Source organism: Apteryx rowi, unplaced genomic scaffold (assembly GCF_003343035.1).
Source record: "Apteryx rowi isolate R43461 unplaced genomic scaffold, aptRow1 scaffold_131, whole genome shotgun sequence".
Classification (NCBI taxonomy): Eukaryota; Metazoa; Chordata; class Aves; order Apterygiformes; family Apterygidae; genus Apteryx; species Apteryx rowi.
This window is the reverse complement of record NW_020447542.1, coordinates 1,876,611-1,896,312: the sequence shown is the minus strand read 5'-3', so window position 1 is coordinate 1,896,312 and position 19,702 is coordinate 1,876,611. Positions and strand designations below refer to the sequence as shown.

The following is a 19,702-nucleotide window of genomic DNA, read 5'->3' as shown; positions in this document are numbered from 1 at the left end:
TTTGTTAGTACAAGGTCCAGCAGTGCACCTCTCCTCGTTGGTTTCTCCGTCGCCTGTGTCAGGAATTTATCACCAGTGCTCTGCAGGAACTTCCTGGATTGCTTGTGCCTAGCTGTGTTGTCTTTCCAGCAGATATCAGGGTGGTTGAAGCCCCCCATGAGAACCAGGGCCTGGGATCGTGAGGCTACTTCCAGCTGTGTCTGTAGAAGGCCTCGTCAACTACTTCTTCCTGATCAGGTGGCCTGTAGTAAACACCCACAACAGTGTCACCCATGCTAGCCTGCCCTTTAATCCTTACCCATAAGCTCTCAACCTGCTTATCATCCACCCCTAGGCACAGCTCAATACATTCCAGTTGCTCTGTCTCATAAAGGGCAACTCCCCCACCTCGCCTTCCTGGCTTGTCTTTCCTAAAAAGCACATAGCCACCCATGATGGCATTCCAGTCATGTGAGCTATCCCATCTTGTCTCCGTAATCGCAGTGAGATCATATCCGTGCAACCACACGCAGATCTCTGATTCCTCCTGTTTATTCCCCATGCTGTATGCATTTGTGTACAGGCACTTCAGAGAGGTATTGGAGCATGCTGATTGACAACTGGGAGAATGTTTCAATATGAACGTAACACTGTAGAGTCACTTAAAGATGCAGCTTTGGGTAAGAACATCAGGATTTGGTAAACAACTTCCTGTTTTGTTTTAAAGAAGGCTTTTGGGGGCTTTGCAGTCCCCACTTGTGTTACAGTGTTAGAATTGGATTTTTTCCTTTTATAGTGTACAGTGCTTCCATTTCTAGTGTTGCATTAGTAAAGCCCTATTACTCTACAGGAATTAATGAGCTGACAAAATTGTTCTTTGTCAAATGGACTTGAGAGCTCCAGGGGTGTTTTTCATGTGTTTGCATCCCCAGTTTATTTAAATGACAGTACTTAGCAACACCCTACATCATAATCTTTGCAAAACTTACCATTTTGTTGTGTCTGCCAACAGAGCACTCTGTGGATGTGGAAAATGTCTGTGTTACAATACAGTTACATCTTTAAATTACAAGATAAATTATATTTTGTTAAACTGTGCTGTTGAGTTGTTAATAAAGAAAATTTCTGTTCTTTTGTCTGTTTGCATCTTCACGCTGTCATAAAAATGAAATTAATGTTATACTTTTTATAACCCAATACTTTCAGCATACCATTTGAATTGAGGCTGACTTCATAAATTAACAATAAATATTTTACATTCTTTTATTTTTGCTCAGATCAAAATCTTATGTTAACTATGCAAAGTAAAGATGGTACTTGTACAAGAAAGATGTATAATGTAATAAGATAGAAACTTTTTTTAATACGTAACTGGTAATGGTTTAGTCTGTCCAGGCTTTTCACTGCTTTTGATTTAAAACTTCTCTGCATTTTCCTTTATTCAGATCCAAGTAATGAAACCTCCTTTGTCCTTCCGTGTTTTCTTACATACCGAATCTACTTCCTCTAGCAGAAATGGTCAGAAGAATATGCACCTTAGCATTGTATTAGCGTATTGATACGTAAGAGAGCTTAGTGTTGCATCCTGCCTACAGGCTGGAGATACCAGAAGGAGCTGGCACTAGTTCATAATGCTGAGGAAGATTCTGACAATTTCTGGGCAAGCCTTGAAATTTTGTGAGTTTCCAAGAAAATTAGCGTATCTATTCATGTTGGGGTTTTTTTGGTCATTCCTAGCTGTATCAACTTCTGTGAATGTATTCAACTCGGTCAAGATGTATCCACTGCTGTCTTTGTTATGTTTTGGGGGAGTTCTGGCTAGATGCCTCATATAACATTATAACTAAATCATAGAAGAATTTCTGTAGATGTCAATATGTAGGTGAAAATCTAAATAGTTAAAACGAAAACCATAATGTTTGTTCCTTTTTATAGCCTTATTGGGTTTGTGAATCATAACGGGTAACATGAGAGACATCTTTAAATGAAAGCAATATTACTTTTTTGGTACATTGAGTACCCTCATTAAGAGTAGAGACAGTATACTGTAAGACTTAACGTTTCTGTGAGGAGGGTATGCCATTGTCAGGGAGAACTGGCTTGTGAGCTTTTTTCCTTTAAAATGCTAGATCTTCTCTCTAAGTCTTTCTATCTTGGCTTTCAAAGACATGATGCTTTATTTTTCATCAAAAATGTGATGAAAAAAAAAAGCAGTAAGGTCAGTAAGAACATGTTATGAAGCCCAGACTGCAAAATTAAATGAGAAATATTGCCTGCTAGTAGATATCTTGAATGTCCATACACTAATTCGTGGAAATATACCCTGATATGTTTCTGCAAACTTTTTTTTCAAATCTTTCAGTTGTCTGAGCATTCTAAATAACAATGTATTAAAAAATACTGAAGCAAACAAACCTCAGCTTTTCCTTTTTGCACAGCTTCCTTTCTGAAGTACCATCAGTGCCTTGTGTGCCTTACAAGGGAGGTTTAGCTCTACTATTTACAGTTTTTCCATTGCCGTATTCAGTTAATAAAAACTGATTAAAATTAAGATCTTCTGAGACTGTGTAAAAGTAGAAGTTATTGGGTCAAACAGTTCCTGCATAAGAAATTTCTTCTTTTTTTCTTTTTGGTGTAACTTCATGATGCTGAACAAGCCAATTAAATTCCCTTCATGTTGGTTGCATTTGGGAAGTGCCTACTTAGTTGCTTTTGTAGAATTATTTGAAGTCTGGAAATAAAAGTTGGATATATGTGGGCCATATAATACACACATTAAATTTTACACATTAGTCTGTAGACAATAGTGAGTTTTACTAGTGGTCTTTGGGTGTTTACATCTTGTTTTCTTTTGTGGTTTACCAGATTAGGGTCTTCAGCCTTGAAGATTTCTTTCACCTCTGCACCCTCAATTGTACCAACATAAGATTGGGGAACTGATAAGCAAATGGGGTCAGAAAACTAATCTAGATTTAAAAACAAACAAAACCCATTGTGTTAGATGTTGAGTGGTTTTTTTGTTCAGTTGTTTTTTGGAGTGATCCATTTCTAGATCTGGTTCAAAATGTGGTGTCTGAAGTGATGGTTTTGGTACAATTCAGGAGCCACACACTGGTATAAAGGTGATAATGAGAGGCCTGAAACTTGGAGAGGAACTTGGGCCAGTATTTTTGCAGAAGATAAACCATTTCATCAAAACCTGGCTTAATTTTTTTCCATACTATGGCAGTGCCTTCAGGACATTAAAAAAGTCCATTTTGGGGGAAGATTCTGACCACTTTTGTGTAGTAAAAAAGTCTCCCATGAAGTTTAGGTCCAGGTGCATAACCTGCAGCTTTGGAGTGGGTCTGGCTCACCACCGGAGTGCATTCTGCCCAAGTCCTGCTTCCTGTTGCATTTCATGGCAGAGGGAAGATTTGAATGGGCAGTAAGTTAAGTGCCAACAAATAATTTCGGGAGCTTGCTTTTTTCCACCCTGTTAGGCAAAATCCTGACACCTTTCATTGGACTACCTGGTGAAAAGCAAATGACTATCCCAAGATAAGGACAGCAATGTTCCTTGGATTACCTGCCTCAAGGTCACTTTTGTATCCACTTTTGTATCACAGAGACGCCCCTGTTCCCTACTGGAAGATACCTTATGCCTACTTTCCCCCATCATTTGAAGAGGATGTTTTCATTCTAATGATGAATGTAATGGCATATTTGTCTGTGGGATTCGTGTCTGTTTATGAGATAAAAGCCTGTGGTATGCAGCCCATTTGAACAAAAAAGAAAAAGCTCTCCCTGTTACTCACATGCACTGCCTGCTTTGCTGGAAGAATTGGATACCTCATGGCTACATCCTAACCTGAGAACAGGTAGACCTGCTAGATTGTATTTTGTGAGTTCAGGAGGAAGGAAGTGGGTGAGCAGATTATAAACCATATGTCAATATTTACATGCGCCTCTTTTTTACATGCACTTCTTTCTATTAGAGATGCTACATTGTTTGTGTTGTACTAGTAAGATCAATTTGGATCATCTATGCAGTCTGCTAGCTAATAGTTTATTTCATGAGAAAATTACTTGTCTAAGAGAATCAGTTGGTTAAATAATACTTAGATGATATCTGAGCTAGTAATATGTCTGACCAGTTTGATCTTTTTCAATACAGTACACAATGAGCTTCATCTTTCAATATGTATATTTTTATATTTTTCAGGGTTTTCTACATGCAGTGTTTGAACGGCTAAAACAGTTTTTGGAGTGTAGTAAGTACCTGAATCTTTTTCCTTATGTTTGTTGTTAAATACTAAAAAAGTTGGATGAAAGCATAATATAGTTACATCAAGATTATTTTGATGCTAGGATTTTTTTTGAGTGTAGAGTTATTATTTTAAATGCACTTCTACTGAAACTGTACAGGAAAGACTTTTCAGTAAAATGTCCTTTTATGTTAAAAGATCAGAAGTTCTCTCACCAAAATTATACTTAATGTGATAATACCTATTCTGAAAAGAAATGCTAACTTATGGAGAGACATATTAAAATGTATAGATGCTACTAAAACCCAGATCATCTTGAATTTTCTTGTTGTTTGGGAGGGTTTTATGTTCTTTTTTCCTGGAGGTTGCCATGCATTTTAGTAAATGTCATATGGGAAATAAAGACCACATTCAGCTATACATACTTTAGACCTGAAAAAGTAGTAGTCTGGCACTAGGCAACCATGTATTAACATGTTCAACAGAAGTATAAGCATAACTGGCAGGTGTGTCCCACACAGTGAATGGAAAGCCACCTGAAGCTTGCAAAAAAAAGGTGCTAATCAGTGTTGCATCTGAACTCACTCTACTCTCTTGCTTCTGCACTTGTAGCAGGCTTGATGGAAGCCATTCATTCATTTGAAGCCTGTCGGGCCATTCATTTATGATTCAAAAAACCTTTTCTGAGGAGTAGAAATCATTCTTTTTGATAGAAATGAAAGTAACTGGCTATGGAATCTGTTCTTAGTAGAGAGGGGCCAGTCTGGGTTCTAAGCCTCGTTTCTAGAAAAGTTGATGGAAAACAGCACTGTGTTCCATGCCAAAACTAAATATCTAGTTTTGCTCTTCTGGAATGCAAGCTTTTTTTTTTTTTTTTTTTACATTCAACTGTTTGCCCATTCTAGCATACTATAGTCCTGCTCTTTCTGGTCCTTTTTTAATTTTGGCTAGATAGTTGTCTAGCTTTAACAGGGTGAATTGAAGGCCATACCATCCTATAGCCTGATGGTTATGAAAGTCTCCTAGAACATGGGGACTGTGGGTTTGAATGTCCTAAGATGAGAACTGAGCTGATGCTTCATGTTTCTGGACCACTTTCCTAATCGCTAAGCTGTTTTGCAAAAACAGGCGCCACTACCTAAACTGGACTAGAGTTTGCTTTTATTATAACATCCTTTTTGCTTGTATGCCTTCATTATGGCTCTTTTTGTTTTTCTCTATTGTAAGCAAAAGCTCTGTCTTCGTAACCTTATTCAGAGTGCTTTCTAGTGTCTGTAATAATTTTTTATCACTAACCGAATTCATTCTAATTTTTTATGTCTCTTAAAGATGAGGTTATTAGAAGAACACACAGTACTATATACTAAGGGCATGGCATAGGTTTCCTATAAGGGCATTTTTGTTTTTTCAAAGCTTTTATATTTATATATATTTATATTTATTTCCTTGTCTACCCTAGTGTATGTTTGCATTTTTTGAGTTTTTTTCACCAAGCTGTCTGTAATGGTGTCCTGATTGTTTTATTCTGATCAGTTACAGTGAATTTCATTGCAGCTGAGAGAGAGTTAAAGAATTTGTTCCAGTATTCATTACCTTGAGTTTATGACTTTGAATTTATTCTGCCATGGAATTTTTTCTACTTTTTTTTGACTGCCATATCCCCTGAACTGCAGATTAAGCAAGTTGTTCTTCAGTGTTAATTTCTTCAAATGTAGCTATACAGAAAGAAAAGAAAAATTTGAAAAATAATAGCTGTTGTTAAATATCTGATTTTACCAGGTAGAAATATAGGAGGAGAAAACATATGCAGAGATCGTCTAGAAAAGACTATAATTCTGTTCACTAAAGTGGTAAGTAAATTCTCCGTTCAGATACTGAACACTTTTCAGCTTCTGGAAGAGCAGACCCCATCCAAATATATATGTATTCCTTAAAAAAAAAAAGTTTCAGATATTTCAAAGAAACAGAAGGAAATGCAACTTAGAATTTCTTTGCTGTAAAATATGCTTGTGAAAACTTGCATTCTGTTTAAAGAAAAGTGTATCTGTCTACTCATGCTAATGTAAATTACAGGAGTGAAGAATAAGTTTCCTCACCTCAAACAAAATTAAGTGTATCCCATAGGTAAATTATAACCAGGGTTTTGTTCAGAAAAACAATTTTGGATGTTTTGTTGAAAACAGTATTGTAATTGGGAATGGCATTGACAGGGAAAGAGATTTTAAACTTTCTATTCTGCTTTTCACAAGCAGTTAGATAGTTGTTTGTAAGCAGTTGGATTGAATAACTGGCCACTGTTTATTGAAAGGAAGTTAACAAACTTTCTCACTCTTACGCTCCATGACTTTTTTTATTATAATACATTTTGAATTTTCAGCTAACTCATCATAAGCAGGAATTGCAATGTCTTTTGCTCTGTCKTTCATAGATGCAAAATCTATAGTGTTCCCATTGTTTACAGATTCCATCTTGGGGTCATGTATCTTATTTTAAATATTCAGTCTTGTTATCAGAGGTGGGAAGCACCTGGAGCTCTCATTGAAATTGAACTCAGGGTGCTCTAATCCAATATTCTTYGTCTTTATCACAGAACTTCTTAATTTGAACTCTCAGGCAGAATATAGGAGATGTGCACCTTCTTTTCATTCTTTTTTATAGACCTAAAGAGAGAATGCATTTTATTTGTAGATAATCTAGCATCTGTGGAAATTAAGATGCAAGAATTTATACTTGGGGGCATTTTTGCAATAGTAGAGGAGATAGAAGGAATAGACTAGGCCAGGCTGCTCTAGGCCACTGTTTAGAAAAGCTAAGCTGAAGAGGCAACTGCTTGTACTGCAGTTAAGGAGGGAGAAAAAAAGATCAAAAATCCTCTCCCTCACATCTCCTTTTTTTTTTTTTTTTTTTAAACTTAGAATAATTGTAATAGAGATGATTTATTTTTTTAACCCGAGGAGCTTTTTTAAATCCCATGCGTGTATTGATGAAAGTATTAGACTAAAATCTGTTACCTTTAGGGAGTGGATAGTTTCAAAATTTTCAGTTAGTTCCTGCATGCATGGAGTCATTTTTGGGGGGATGCCACGCAGGATGTTTGAAAGCTATAAACACAACAAAAGATTGCTAGTGTGATGAAAATGCAGTAGGTAGCCTCTCCTTAGAGGCATCTATTTTGAGGCTGGGATGTGTTTTTAGCAAGCTGAACCACTGAACTTGTTTAAAACAAATCTATATATAAAGTATCTGCTAAAATTTTAAGAGTTTTAAATGTGATTGATACTTTTTTTTATACTATATTGCAAGCAAGCCTGTCTAGTTGAAAACAGGTATTGTTCCTTAAACTTGTAGCAAGAAGTAATTTTGAATCTGAATCAGGAATTTCACTGAGAAGTTCATGTTTCAGTAAGCATTGGTGCTGATCCTTTCCTAATTTCCTATGTTCAGTTTTCTTTCTTTTCTATAATTTTACATAAATAGGCACTTGTTTTTTGTAGCTAGTTTGTGAAAGCATTTAATACGTAAGACTTGCACAAAAAGTCATTTGATTTCTCTCCTCTTCTACTTCCTTAATTTTTAGCTTTTGGACTTCCTGGATCAACATCCTTTTTCATTTACCCCTTTGATTCAGAGGTCATTGGAGTTTGCTGTAAGCTATGTTTTCACAGAGGCTGGTGAAGGAGTTGTATTTGAGCGGTTTATTGTACAGTGCATGAATCTCATTAAGATGATTGTAAAAAATTATGCTTACAAGCCATCCAAAAATATTGAAGGTACTGCTGCTATTTACTAAACATTTTTCAGTTCTTGAGAAACATCTTGCTAGTTGTTACCAATACTTAAACTCCTTTAAGACATTGTTTTGAAACACTTAATACTTTGTTAGTAACGTGTGCTTCTGTCTCTATTGATAATTAGTACTTTCACCAAAATAACAATGTAAACAGTGACTTGTCCAAGTTATTTTAAATCCTTGAGGAATTTGTGATCAAGCATATTCTCTGATGATCATTTTAGTTTTCAGTGAACAATTTTAATTAACTAATAACAGTGCTATAAAAAACACAGTAAATTGGTGACATACAGTTGAATATACAGCAAGTTTATGTTCTGTTTCTGTAGGACTGTATTTCACAAGTCTTTGACTCTATGTACACATCTGTATGTACAGATAACTAAAATTGCTCTCTTCAGAGTTGAACTATATTTTTCCAAAAAAATTAAGCTTTCATGTTAGTTTGACTTTTGCCAATGACTAAATGAGTTAGTGTTCTCATTTTTAAACTAAAAAAAAATCAGTTTCATGAATATAAAGATATGTGTATCATAAAGATTACACAAATCCAGCATATAAAATTCTTTAAAATATTGACACATTTCACCATTATTCCATAATTTGTAGTACGTTAGAATGCCCTAATTATTAACAGAAATTGCTGCTTACATACATTCATAGTTGTGTTTGAGCTTTTGAAATGTAGCTTTCACTTGAGACATGAAAATATAGTATATTCTAAGAAATGCTACTTACTAATTTTTTGAGAACTAGGTGATTTCATTAAAAAATTAAAAATATTTAGAGAAAAATACTTTTTCTTAATGTGCGACTGATATATATTGATTGCGTTAGTTGTGTAGCATATGGTATTTGTTCTTATTACCACTTTCTTTAGTGTTGAAAATTAACGCTTAAATCAATTTTAAGATGATATTTGGATACTTTCTGAATAGGTATAAGTGAATCTTTTTTTGAGTGCTCTGTGTGTGTTTTTTTTAATCAACTTAAGTCCAACAGACCTATCAGTCTAATTGTGCTGTAAGAGAAATCTCTTAAAATTAAATGGATTGAGGAGTTTGACTTGCTAAACAAATAAACCTGGGAATCTGTAACAAAAATATAATTGTKCCTTTGGGAATAAGAATTTCTTACTTACTGATTTCTTTCTAGTTTTACTAAACTATTTGATTAATCAGCCATTTAATTGTAATTTTGAAATTACACATTTTATTTCAGATAGCAGTCCTGAAACTCTTGAAGCACATAAGATAAAGACAGCATTTTTTACATATCCAACACTAATGGAAATATGTAGGAGATTAGTCACTCACTATTTCCTGCTGACGGAGGAAGAATTGACGATGTGGGAAGAGGACCCAGAAGGCTTCAGTAAGAAATGTTGTATAGTTTGCACTTTATTTAGATACTGATATAAAAGTTTCATTTCCACATTACCTCTAGAAATTACCTATTGCAATATTGGCTGTTTAATTTTCTGCACTCTTGTTATATAGACAAATATTCCTTCTGGAGATTGTTTTCAGAACCTGAAAATTTTCAGTAGTCCATGATATTCACAGAATTAAATACTAAATAACTTTCTTTAAACCATAGTTGAAATAATATTTTCTCCCTCTTTTATTTATTTTTTTTAATTTTGTGAATTAATAGCTGTAGAAGAAACAGGAGGAGATTCTTGGAAATACAGTCTCAGGGTAAGTGTTTCAATTTGAAATGAAACCGTTGAACATTTCTGGATGCATTTTTTTGATGGTCCAAGAGCAATGATATTTGGTAGAAAAACAAGCTCATGTTTTTCAGAAGAATCTTTAGTTGAGTTAGAGAAACTTCTTCAGTAACTTTGTCCGTATATTAATGTACAAACATTCTGAAATATACTGGAAATTACGCACTTCATATTCTGAGAGAGAAGGGAAAGGAGTTTGCTTTGGGGATTGTATTGTGTGCCATGTGTGGTGGTTATTAAGCTCACTACAAGTTGTTTCTTCTTTAAACTGATGGATAGAACTAGATGAGCAACAATTTCATTTTTACATTCTTGCTAAAACTTTCTTAATTGATCATGTCTGCTAAAAGTCATATCAGATGCATCTATATTAGCATTTTAGTTCACATCAAAAGTGTGCTTTTGAAGTGAATCTACCAGTTGTCTCTGTTGTGATTTGCTTTGCAGAGTGATCTCAGAGCATATTAGCTGGGTTACTTTTAGACTGTAACTAAGAAGGAAGATGCACATCTAATGTGTTCCAAGTGCAAACGAGTATTTAGTCCAGGTGACAAACTAGAGCTAATCCAAAAGAAAACTCTGAAATACATACAGTGTAGTCACTTACTTCTCAACACAAGATGTTTTACTCTACAGATACTCTTGTTGCACCACAGAACTTGCTCATGTGGACACAGTGATCAAAATCTTGCTAAACTTGAACATGCTGTGTGTTTTGAGATGGTATTTCATATACTGTAGCAAAATTTACTATTAATATTATATTGCATGCTATGCTGCGTAGTGTAAAATGCTTTTTACTTGCCTTATTTTGATAGACTCTATAGCAGATTTTCTTTTTCCAGCCATGCACGGAAGTTCTTTTTATTGATATTTTCCACGAATATAATCAGACTCTTACCCCTGTGCTTTTAGAAATGGTTCACAGTCTACAAGGTAAGTTCTTTAAAAATAAAGAAACAGTGAAGTGTAGAATTCTTTGTTTCCTTGTGCCAGATGTTAAACAAGTTTGTGAAATACAATATTATATAGTATATTCACTCTGTATTTTTGAAATAACGTATTAAGATTTCTAATCCTATCATAATGAAAATGCAATGTGTATATTGGAAAAGGAAATCTTAAGGATTCTTTCCTTTTCATCTTAATTATTGTAGTTTAATTTTAGATGACTGACAAAGATTGGAGCAGCATCTCTACTTTTGTGAGGTTGCAGGCTTTATTGACAACTGTTGTCAATCTTAATTTTGTAGGCTATTTTTAACAGGAGCTTCCTGTTCAAGTCTTGCAAGGCTGTTTATGGTATATCTGCTGTGTCTCTGCAGAAATTGCAAGAAAACCCTTGTAGAACAGAAAGTTGATGCTGTGCTGTCTTTTTGGAGAGTTTGGGGCAGCTGAAGAATCCATTTAAACATACTCTTTTTTTGTATGAAGACAGAAGTCTTCATAGGCTGAGGAATGATTCACGTTTTCTTACCCTCATAAACTGAGTTTCGTAGTGCCTGTGGAAGACAATGAGTGGTAGCTGCCACTTTTTTTTTTCCTGTCATTTCTGCTTAGGTTTGGTTTCCCCAGGTTGTATCTTAAATGACTTATTACAATAATTTACATTTGAACTTACTCAGTATTTTCTGTTAGCTAGGAATAAACATATTTCCTGAAGATAGTTTTTGACTTTAGATCCAGAATTTCCTCACAAAATACTTTGTATACATAAGTTTCAGGGTGGTTTGCTGGCTTCGATACTGGGAGTCATAAAAGGTTTTTATTACAAAAGGATTGACAGTTGCTTTGTTTTCCAAATATTGTGAAAGTTACTACTTTTATGAGAAGGGGTGCTTTTTTGCTCTAAAAGTCCCTAATAGTATTTATGGATGTTGTCAATATGAGACTTATTGTTGAAGTGCTAGGTGGCATTAAGAATTCATTAATTCTCAAGATTCTGGACAGCTTTAAATGTACTTTTTAATGAATCCTAAATATACATGCTGACACACATGTAAAGTATATAGGAACTAGGTCTAGGTAGTGACTTTTTGAAATAGTACCACACAACGGTCGTTCTTTAGTAATTTCTAATTCTTCAGTAGTTGTTTTTAAGTCTCTTCCTAAAAATACATGCTTCTGATTTACATGTTGCTATTAAAAATATTTCAGTTCAGAGGAAGGTAGTTAAAGAAAAAAAAAGGGGATTATCAAAGCACAGAGATTTTTAGTGTGTTCACTGAAGAAAGTATCAGAACTGATATACTGAAGTTATAAATAAAACAAAGATACAGGGACACTAATGGAAATGTGATTTTAAAAATAAGGGTTGTCCATTGTTTGTGGTTATGCATGCTTCTTAAAAATGTAAGCTGTTAGTCTTTGCTATAGACTACTTCATTTAAACAAACATCTTGCTTGTGTTTTTTGTTCAGTTACTTTTTTGTTTATTTTAATTTTGTCTTGCAGGATCGACCAACATGGAAGATACCAGTGCTATACTGATTAAAGATGCTGGTAAATTACATTTTACTTTACCGTTGAAGGAACAGAGCTACTGTTATGCTTGACTTCTTAAAAATTATATGAAGATTTTCAAGATTTAATTTTAAGACATTTGCAAAATAGGACCTAAATCTTATTTCTCTATGCACTTGGTGTCATTCTTAACTTTTAGAAATGCTTATGCACAAATATGGTGCTTTTTTCTTCTGCGTTTTTGTAAAAACAAACCTGCAATCTCTTCCTCTCCTTTCCCTTTCCCATCTGCAAATAAATTAACTGTTACACTTTGATGGAGATAGTCTGTCCATTTTATAAATAAGGAGATTTTATGGTGGAAGAAAAGGATTATCTAAGGCCTCTCATGGAATAATTCTTGCTGTTAGAATGAGATTTTTGTTGTTGCTATGGCTTGTAACTATTTTCAAAGTCTGTAAAGTTTTTTTTTCTGTAGTATCTTTAACTAAAATTTTCTTCAGATTGCCCTTCACCATGGTCTGATAATATCTGTTTTCAGAGTATATACATTAGTTTTGTTTTCTTTATTGCACTCAGGTGATATTAAAACATTTTTTTGAAACTCTAGGCTGATAACTTAGAATTAACGATGAAACATTTAAGCAAACAAACAACTTTATTGTTTTTCCCCAGTGTATAATGCAGTTGGACTTGCTGCTTATGAACTGTTTGATAGTGTGGATTTTGATCAGTGGTTTAAAAATCAACTACTAGCAGAACTACAAGTTTCTCATAACAGGTAACCTTCTCATAACCTTAATGTCGTTTATTATCTCTTGAAGTATAAACTGTTGATACAAATTTGATAAGGTATAATATCTAACAACTGCAGATCTGGGAAGTATTCAGTGTTTAAACATACCCACTAAATGAGCAGAGATATGAAATATGTAAAGGTAATTGATACAGTTGCAGAAATGATAGTGTTCCTGGAACTTGTCTTTCTGTTCATAATGTGTGGCAATTACTGCGTGGTGGCTACTTTCATAGTGTTGTGTAAAAGTGTTATAAATCTATCCTCTTGCCTGTATTTGGGTTGACTAAACTTTCTGAGCACAACCACGTTTCTGCATTTAAAGAAAGATATTTAGGCCTCCTAAGTCCTCAGAGCCCTTTAGGCAGCAAAGTCCCGTTGAAATCTGTGGAAGCGATCTCTTCAAAACTGTAGCTTAGCCAAAATAGTGATGTATTCTTCTTTACTGGTTCAAATATAAGCCCTGTGTAGCACTCTTCAGTTAATTTTGCCAGCAACAAAGAATGTAAGGGCAAACAGGATTGTGTTATAAAGCTGACAAAGTGTGAATGATTGCAGGCTGATCTTATGTAAAGAATACTATGTAGTACATCTGCTAGGGGTTTTCCTCCCCTTCAAGGTTCTCTGAACTTAGTTGGCCTTCATGTTGGGTACCTCTCTTTTCTTTAGTGGATATCATAGGTATTTTGAAAGACCAACTTTGGCATCTCAGTATAGACCAAATTGTCCATCAGTACAACTGACTAGGAAGACAGCATTCCTCCCAGTTCCTCAGGCTGTCACTGTTCCCTCAGGGGAAGGACAGCAAATGCACGATACCATCATCAGATGACTTCCATATCGCCCTTTGACCCTGGATAAATATGTACTGTTTTTCTCATCAAAGTCACTGGCAATCACCCTAATATCCTTTGAAAAACTTTATTATTTTTTTCCTTCTAGAGTTGAAATTCAGATAAGTTCAGTAAAATGAAGTATGAACTAATTTGTTTGCTGATACCCTTAGGAGCTACTGTAACAGTCATAAATGATTTTCCAAAAGCAGATACCAGCCAGCTCCTTTAGTTCCAAATGCCAATTACAAGCATTTGCTTTACAAATATAGTTCAATTTAATGTATGGTGGAAAAGCAGATGGCTGTGTGCTTATGCAAAGTGTTGTTTAGAACTGTTCTTGGTGTGATACTGTTTTGAAAACTATCTAAGACTAATCTCAAGAAAAAACTATTGTTTTTCTTTCAAGATTCTGATGTTTACAAGGTTGTATATCAGCTATGAGTATTCCAAGAATTGAAAAGTTATATCATCACTATTGCTTGAATACTCAGAAGGAGATGCATTAGTAAGGCAACATATTGTGAACATCGTGCTTATTTTGTAGAAAACAGGTTGTTTGTGCTTCACTGCCACTCAATAAACATCAAGCAGCAATGGTATCTTATTTGTCATTAGCTTTGTGTGCTAGCCTAATGGACTGCTGTGCGTATGCTCCTTACACAAACTTTCATGTTCTCACAAGGTGTACTTTGTTGATAATCTTACGGGAATGCTTAATAAATCATTTATTGAGGCTTCTTCACATTTAGCAACTTCTTCAGTTTAGATTGCTGTCATGGTGGCTTATAAGATAGAAATGGATCAAATGAAAATATAATAGGATAACAAGGCAAAATAGCTTGTTACTTAGAATAGTAAAGGGTTCATCTTGCCTGACTTTATGTATCTTCAAGTTAAACATTTAAATCTGAGCTAGTTTTCTTGGCCAGCCTTTATAATCTAGTGAAGAGAAATAGTAGCTCCATAGAGGATTTTTTCTGAATCTTTGTTGGGCAATTCAGCTTATTACTTTTCTTGTTCTTTCTTCTTCCCACTGACTCTAAAGCTGTTTGTTTAATGCTCTTGTTGTGGCACTGGTGGTGCAAGATTTGGTAATGACAATCCTTCTGAGAATATTTTTAGACATGATGGCATGAAATACACTGGTAGTTGCTGTAATGCAATAGTTAAGTTTGGATTTTATACGTTGATCCGGCTTCAAAGCTTGCGCATAAAACGAGTTTCAAGAAAATTGCTGGAAAGTATGGCGAAAATAGTTGAAGTCATGGTGACAGTAGTAAATGGAAGATCTATTTTTAGTTTTTTATTTGTGTGTTGTATGCAGAATAAACTGTTTATAGCAAGACTTCAAGATTCAGTCCTTTAGGAGAGAAGCTTTTCTTTCAGCCCTACATTGGTTTTTCCTGAGTCTGCTAGTGAAAAAGTTTGATTAAAAAAATTTATACATCAAAATTTTGAAGTTAGTCTTTACAAACTAAATGCTTTAATTTTAGCCTTGAGGAATAATATTTCCTAGTGTTTACTTAGATTTCTCTTTTATCAAAGTATTTTAGAGAGGAGGGGTAATGAATTAAGTGAGGTACAATGTTTTTTTTTAATACTCATTTTTAAAGGTATAAACCAATACGCCGACGAGTAATTTGGTTGATTGGACAGTGGATTTCTGTAAAATTCAAATCGGACTTGAGGCCTATGTTATATGAGGCAATTCGTAACTTGCTTCAGGACCAAGACTTAGTGGTAAGTGTTTATAAATAGACTTTTCATCTGTTTTTACAAGACAAATGTGTAATCCAAAACATGCCACCCCTTATGTAAACTTAGTTGAAAACTTTAGAACATCACACCTTGAAGTCTATTGTGTCTCTCAAAAACAAAGATAATCTGTTGGGAAGTTGTGGAGCGGTTTTATTCCTGAAGAATAATGTCAAAGATGTGAAATGAACCCTTAGCGTATTTTCTAGGTGATGGCTCTGCAGGTGGAAAAATGATTGGTGATAGCAACCATCTGCGTTTTGTGTGAGAGGAAAGTTTTGAAGCATCTTGACATAGATCATTCATAAACTCATGAATACTTCCTGTATGGAAAATAAGGTTATTTTGTGATGAAACAATATTCTGTATTGCAGAGAATAAGTACTAACGTAGTTATCTTTTGCTAGCAGAAGCTGGTTGAGTATGGTTCTCTGGTTTGAAGTCAGAATTTTAGCATACCAGCAGGTGAACTTGAAGTTGAGAAGTTTAAAAAAACAAAAAACCACAACCCTAGCACCTAGTAAAAAGTTATAACTGTCAGATTGCAAATTAATATTTAATTATTTCTGTGATTCTGGACATCTTTAGCCAGGCAGGGTGGATTTCTGTTTCAGTGTGTCGTGACTGTTCAAAGTTCATGCTTCACAGGCATCTATTTCTGCAAACTTGAGTTTATCTATGATTCTGAGCTTTTTGAGTGATAGTGAGCCATAAAATAATCTGAGATTAAATTCATTCTCCATTGCAACAGCTTTTATCACAGACTAGCTACCTTCTTATTTAGGTTTTTCTTGACCTTTGTGAGGGTATTGCCTGAATAGTTTTTCCAGGTGTTATCATTTTGACATTGCCAAATAAACTTCAAAGGGTTCTAAAACCAAAGTAAACAAAAATATGCTTGTGTTGAACTATCTAAATTTCTTAAAGGATGACAGAATACATAGGAGGATTGAACTGCCGAAACCATTATTGGTTTGCTATTTGAAGATGATATGCTGATAATCAAAATATTTCATGGAGGTAGGTATGATGGTTCCTGACTTTTGTCTTTCAGGTCCGTATTGAGACAGCTACAACACTGAAATTAAATATCCTTCTCTTAAGATGTTCAATAAGTTCTTAATTAAAAGTTACTGGAAAATAAATGATTTTGAAGTTACTAATGAATTCTTCACCTTACAATTGTCATGTAGCCATACTATATTTGCTTATTTGATCTCATATCTATTTGTCAATCAGTATTCAGTTTTTCCTTAATGATTGTTTACCTGTAGATGACTTCGAATTCAGAACTGACCAATTCTTACCGGTAAGAGCATTTGCCTGGGAGTATTCTGATGAACAGATTCTTAAAAGCAAGGCATAAAAAGATTGTTTCCAAGTTCATTTTAAACCAAACTACTCAGTAATCAGTATATATATTTTTTAATCTTCATTGGCCAAAGCATCTAAAGACTCCACCTGCCTCTGTTAAGGTTGCTAATATGCAATTTACAGATACACAGTTCAAAGCCTCTTAGTATTATGAATATTACAACTTGCTACAGTTGTCTTTAGTACTAGATGCAACATGTGCTCCCAGTTGCTAAGCTTTTCCCAACATGAATGCTGTCTTTAACAAATAAGTCTCCTCATCAGTGTTACTTCCTCTCTAGTATGCCTGTTCCAAACACCATTTTCAATTCAGTTTTTCAATTCAATTCTTTTGGGAACAGACTAGATAAAAATGCAAAGTGCATCAGCACTGGAATTTCTGTAGTCCACGTTGTCTACACTGTAATTGTTTAAGATGCCTTTTTCAGTTCAAAATCTGAGTTTTCTGTATTGACCCAAAAGCTGGAAGAGCATATACCTTTGCTATGTCTCTATAAAGTGTTCTTTCTGGAGAGATGGCTTTTAGCTTTACACAACCTTGTCTGTGAAGTCATGTTTATACTTCTTAAAACATAAAAAACATATGTGCTGAAATAGGTCATGTGCTTGAACTGTTACACAAGAGTGTCTCTAAATTTTTTTTTATAATCTCCTTTAGGCTGTGAGTGGTTAATATGCATTTTCCAAATGAAAGACAAACATTTTGCACATTCTGCAAGTGTCATTCAAGGTGCATAGAARTCTTAGGTCAGTGTTGTAAGCATATGGGAATAATTACTGATTCATATCACTGATTTTATTTTTAATGGTCTAATCTGTGATTGGTTGTTTTTCTTTTAGTATCTGGAGTCCATGTTTACACTGCTCTTTCAGCTGCTTCAGGAAGTTACAGAATGTGACACCAAAATGCACGTTCTTCATGTTCTGTCTTGTGTGATTGAAAGAGTCAATATGCAGGTATTTTTTTGTGGAATTTAAAGTGGAGCTTTGTATTAATGACACAGAAGATTTCTCACTTGAGTGTTTTTGTCCTATACAAAAATAATGGAAAAATTTCTTTGTTTAGTAGACAACTTATTGTTATGGTAGATGCCTACATTATTTGCTTTACTTGGTCTTCTCAGTTCCTACTCATCTTTTCTGTGTAATGTGATCTTGCTCTTCTTAATTCTTTCCTTAATTTGCTATGGTTTTTTTGCATTGATTTTTGGAGAACAAAATGAATTCGTCTGCTTATTTTAATGCAGTTCTTGCAAAAAATTTTTTTTCAAACTTCTGACTAATTATCTCTTCTTACTTCTGAACTATAATTTTTAGTGAACCTTATGTTTTAGAAACATTTTTTGTGACAAAACGCTTAGGGACTGTGCAGTTAAATTCCCAATTTCTTGTTGGCTCCAATATGAATGAGGATTACCTATAAAGCACTATCCTTAGCTGCATACAAAGGTTTGAAGTTCAGATTATCAATTTTGAGGGCTTCCTACTTAAAGTATATTTTTCAGCTTAAACATAAAGAAACTGATAATGTTTTTGCAAAAATGACTTGTTGACTGCAGTTGTCTCTTCTCTTTTTTTTTGTGGTAGTACTGTAATTAAGACAGAAATAAACTTCAAACCATGCATTATCTCCTTTTTTTACAAGTAATCCTGTCTTAGAGCCAAATGTAGTTTTTCTAATTGTCCTTTGTAGGAAAAGTCAACATGGGAGCAGGTTCCCTTGCATTTTAAATTAGTTAGAGAAGTAGCAGGAAAACCAGTTAAGTCTATTGAGGGTAATTTATAATTAAATACTTTTGAAGACAAACATTAACTTTTTATTGTTTWAAAAAAAAAAAAATTAGATTGTTAGGAGCCTTTGGAGGTCATCTGGTTTGACCCCTGCTCAGAGCATACTTAAGTTCAAATGTTGTTCAGGACCTTCTCCAACTGAGTTTTGAAAATCTTCAAGGATGGAGATTCTTCAACCATTGTTTTGGACTAAAATCTTTTCATTTTATTATAATTTTAATAATATAATTGGTAACTGACTTACTGAGCTAGAATTTGCTGAGAAGCAAAACATTGCTTGTCACTTCTATTTAAAATTGTATATCATGCCTCATTAAAATAGACACTTGTCTTCATTTTAAATTTTAATCTAGATGTGACTATTAATATCTGCAGTTGAAGTTGATAAAAACACAATAGAAAGGCAAAACCAGCAAAATATTTTTTTGCTCTTTTTGAAAACTTCTTGGATTAAAAATTAAGTGATTGTGCTGTCTAGAAAATACCCTTTTATTATTTAAAAATTAATATACATGAAAGTACAGTTTTAAGCTCCTTAAGTACAGCTACTGAAATGATTGCAAAAGAGTAGCATAATATCAGAGAAAGAATATACTATTATAGCTAGAATTTTTAGGAATCACTGAACATCCGATTCTTATTTCTTACACAAAACAAAAATCTAAATTATAACCTGTCCTGCTGTTATAGACATCAATTAAAAGTACACTTAAAATGTGGATTAGATGATTTTTTTGTTGTTGTTGTTACTTGAAATGGGGATTTTGTGGTGCTTTACAGCAGTTCTGTTGTTTCCAAAGTATGATGGTGGTAAATGTAATGTAATATAATAGCTTCAGATTAGCATCCTGCTGTGGATACTTGGTCTGTTTGAAAATTTCTTGATGAGTGGCATTCTGCAACAACATTTGTTTTTATTTGTATGGATTACATTCTTAG

General features: G+C 34.2%; 1 protein-coding gene across 13 annotated transcripts in view; it reads left to right on the top strand.

Annotated features, from left to right (window-relative positions):
- IPO11 (importin 11) overlaps window positions 1-19,702 on the top strand; it is a 108,638-nt gene that overhangs the window by 31,327 nt on the left and 57,609 nt on the right. For 11 of the 13 annotated variants that reach the window (XR_003251998.1, XR_003251999.1, XM_026056409.1 and 8 more), the window contains 12 exons: window positions 4,184-4,232; window positions 6,006-6,076; window positions 7,804-7,996; window positions 9,238-9,399; window positions 9,673-9,716; window positions 10,594-10,684; window positions 12,203-12,250; window positions 12,887-12,992; window positions 15,457-15,583; window positions 16,653-16,686; window positions 16,867-16,907; window positions 17,813-17,929. Coding sequence is in view for 11 of the 13 variants with exons in the window: in XM_026056409.1 (XP_025912194.1) it covers window positions 4,184-4,232; window positions 6,006-6,076; window positions 7,804-7,996; window positions 9,238-9,399; window positions 9,673-9,716; window positions 10,594-10,684; window positions 12,203-12,250; window positions 12,887-12,992; window positions 15,457-15,583; window positions 16,653-16,686; window positions 16,867-16,907; window positions 17,813-17,929 (1,083 nt within the window). In the remaining 2 variants the exon portion in view is untranslated. The remainder of the gene's footprint in view (window positions 1-4,183; window positions 4,233-6,005; window positions 6,077-7,803; window positions 7,997-9,237; window positions 9,400-9,672; window positions 9,717-10,593; window positions 10,685-12,202; window positions 12,251-12,886; window positions 12,993-15,456; window positions 15,584-16,652; window positions 16,687-16,866; window positions 16,908-17,812; window positions 17,930-19,702) is intronic. The other 2 variants (XM_026056411.1, XM_026056407.1) reach the window with 1 other exon arrangement.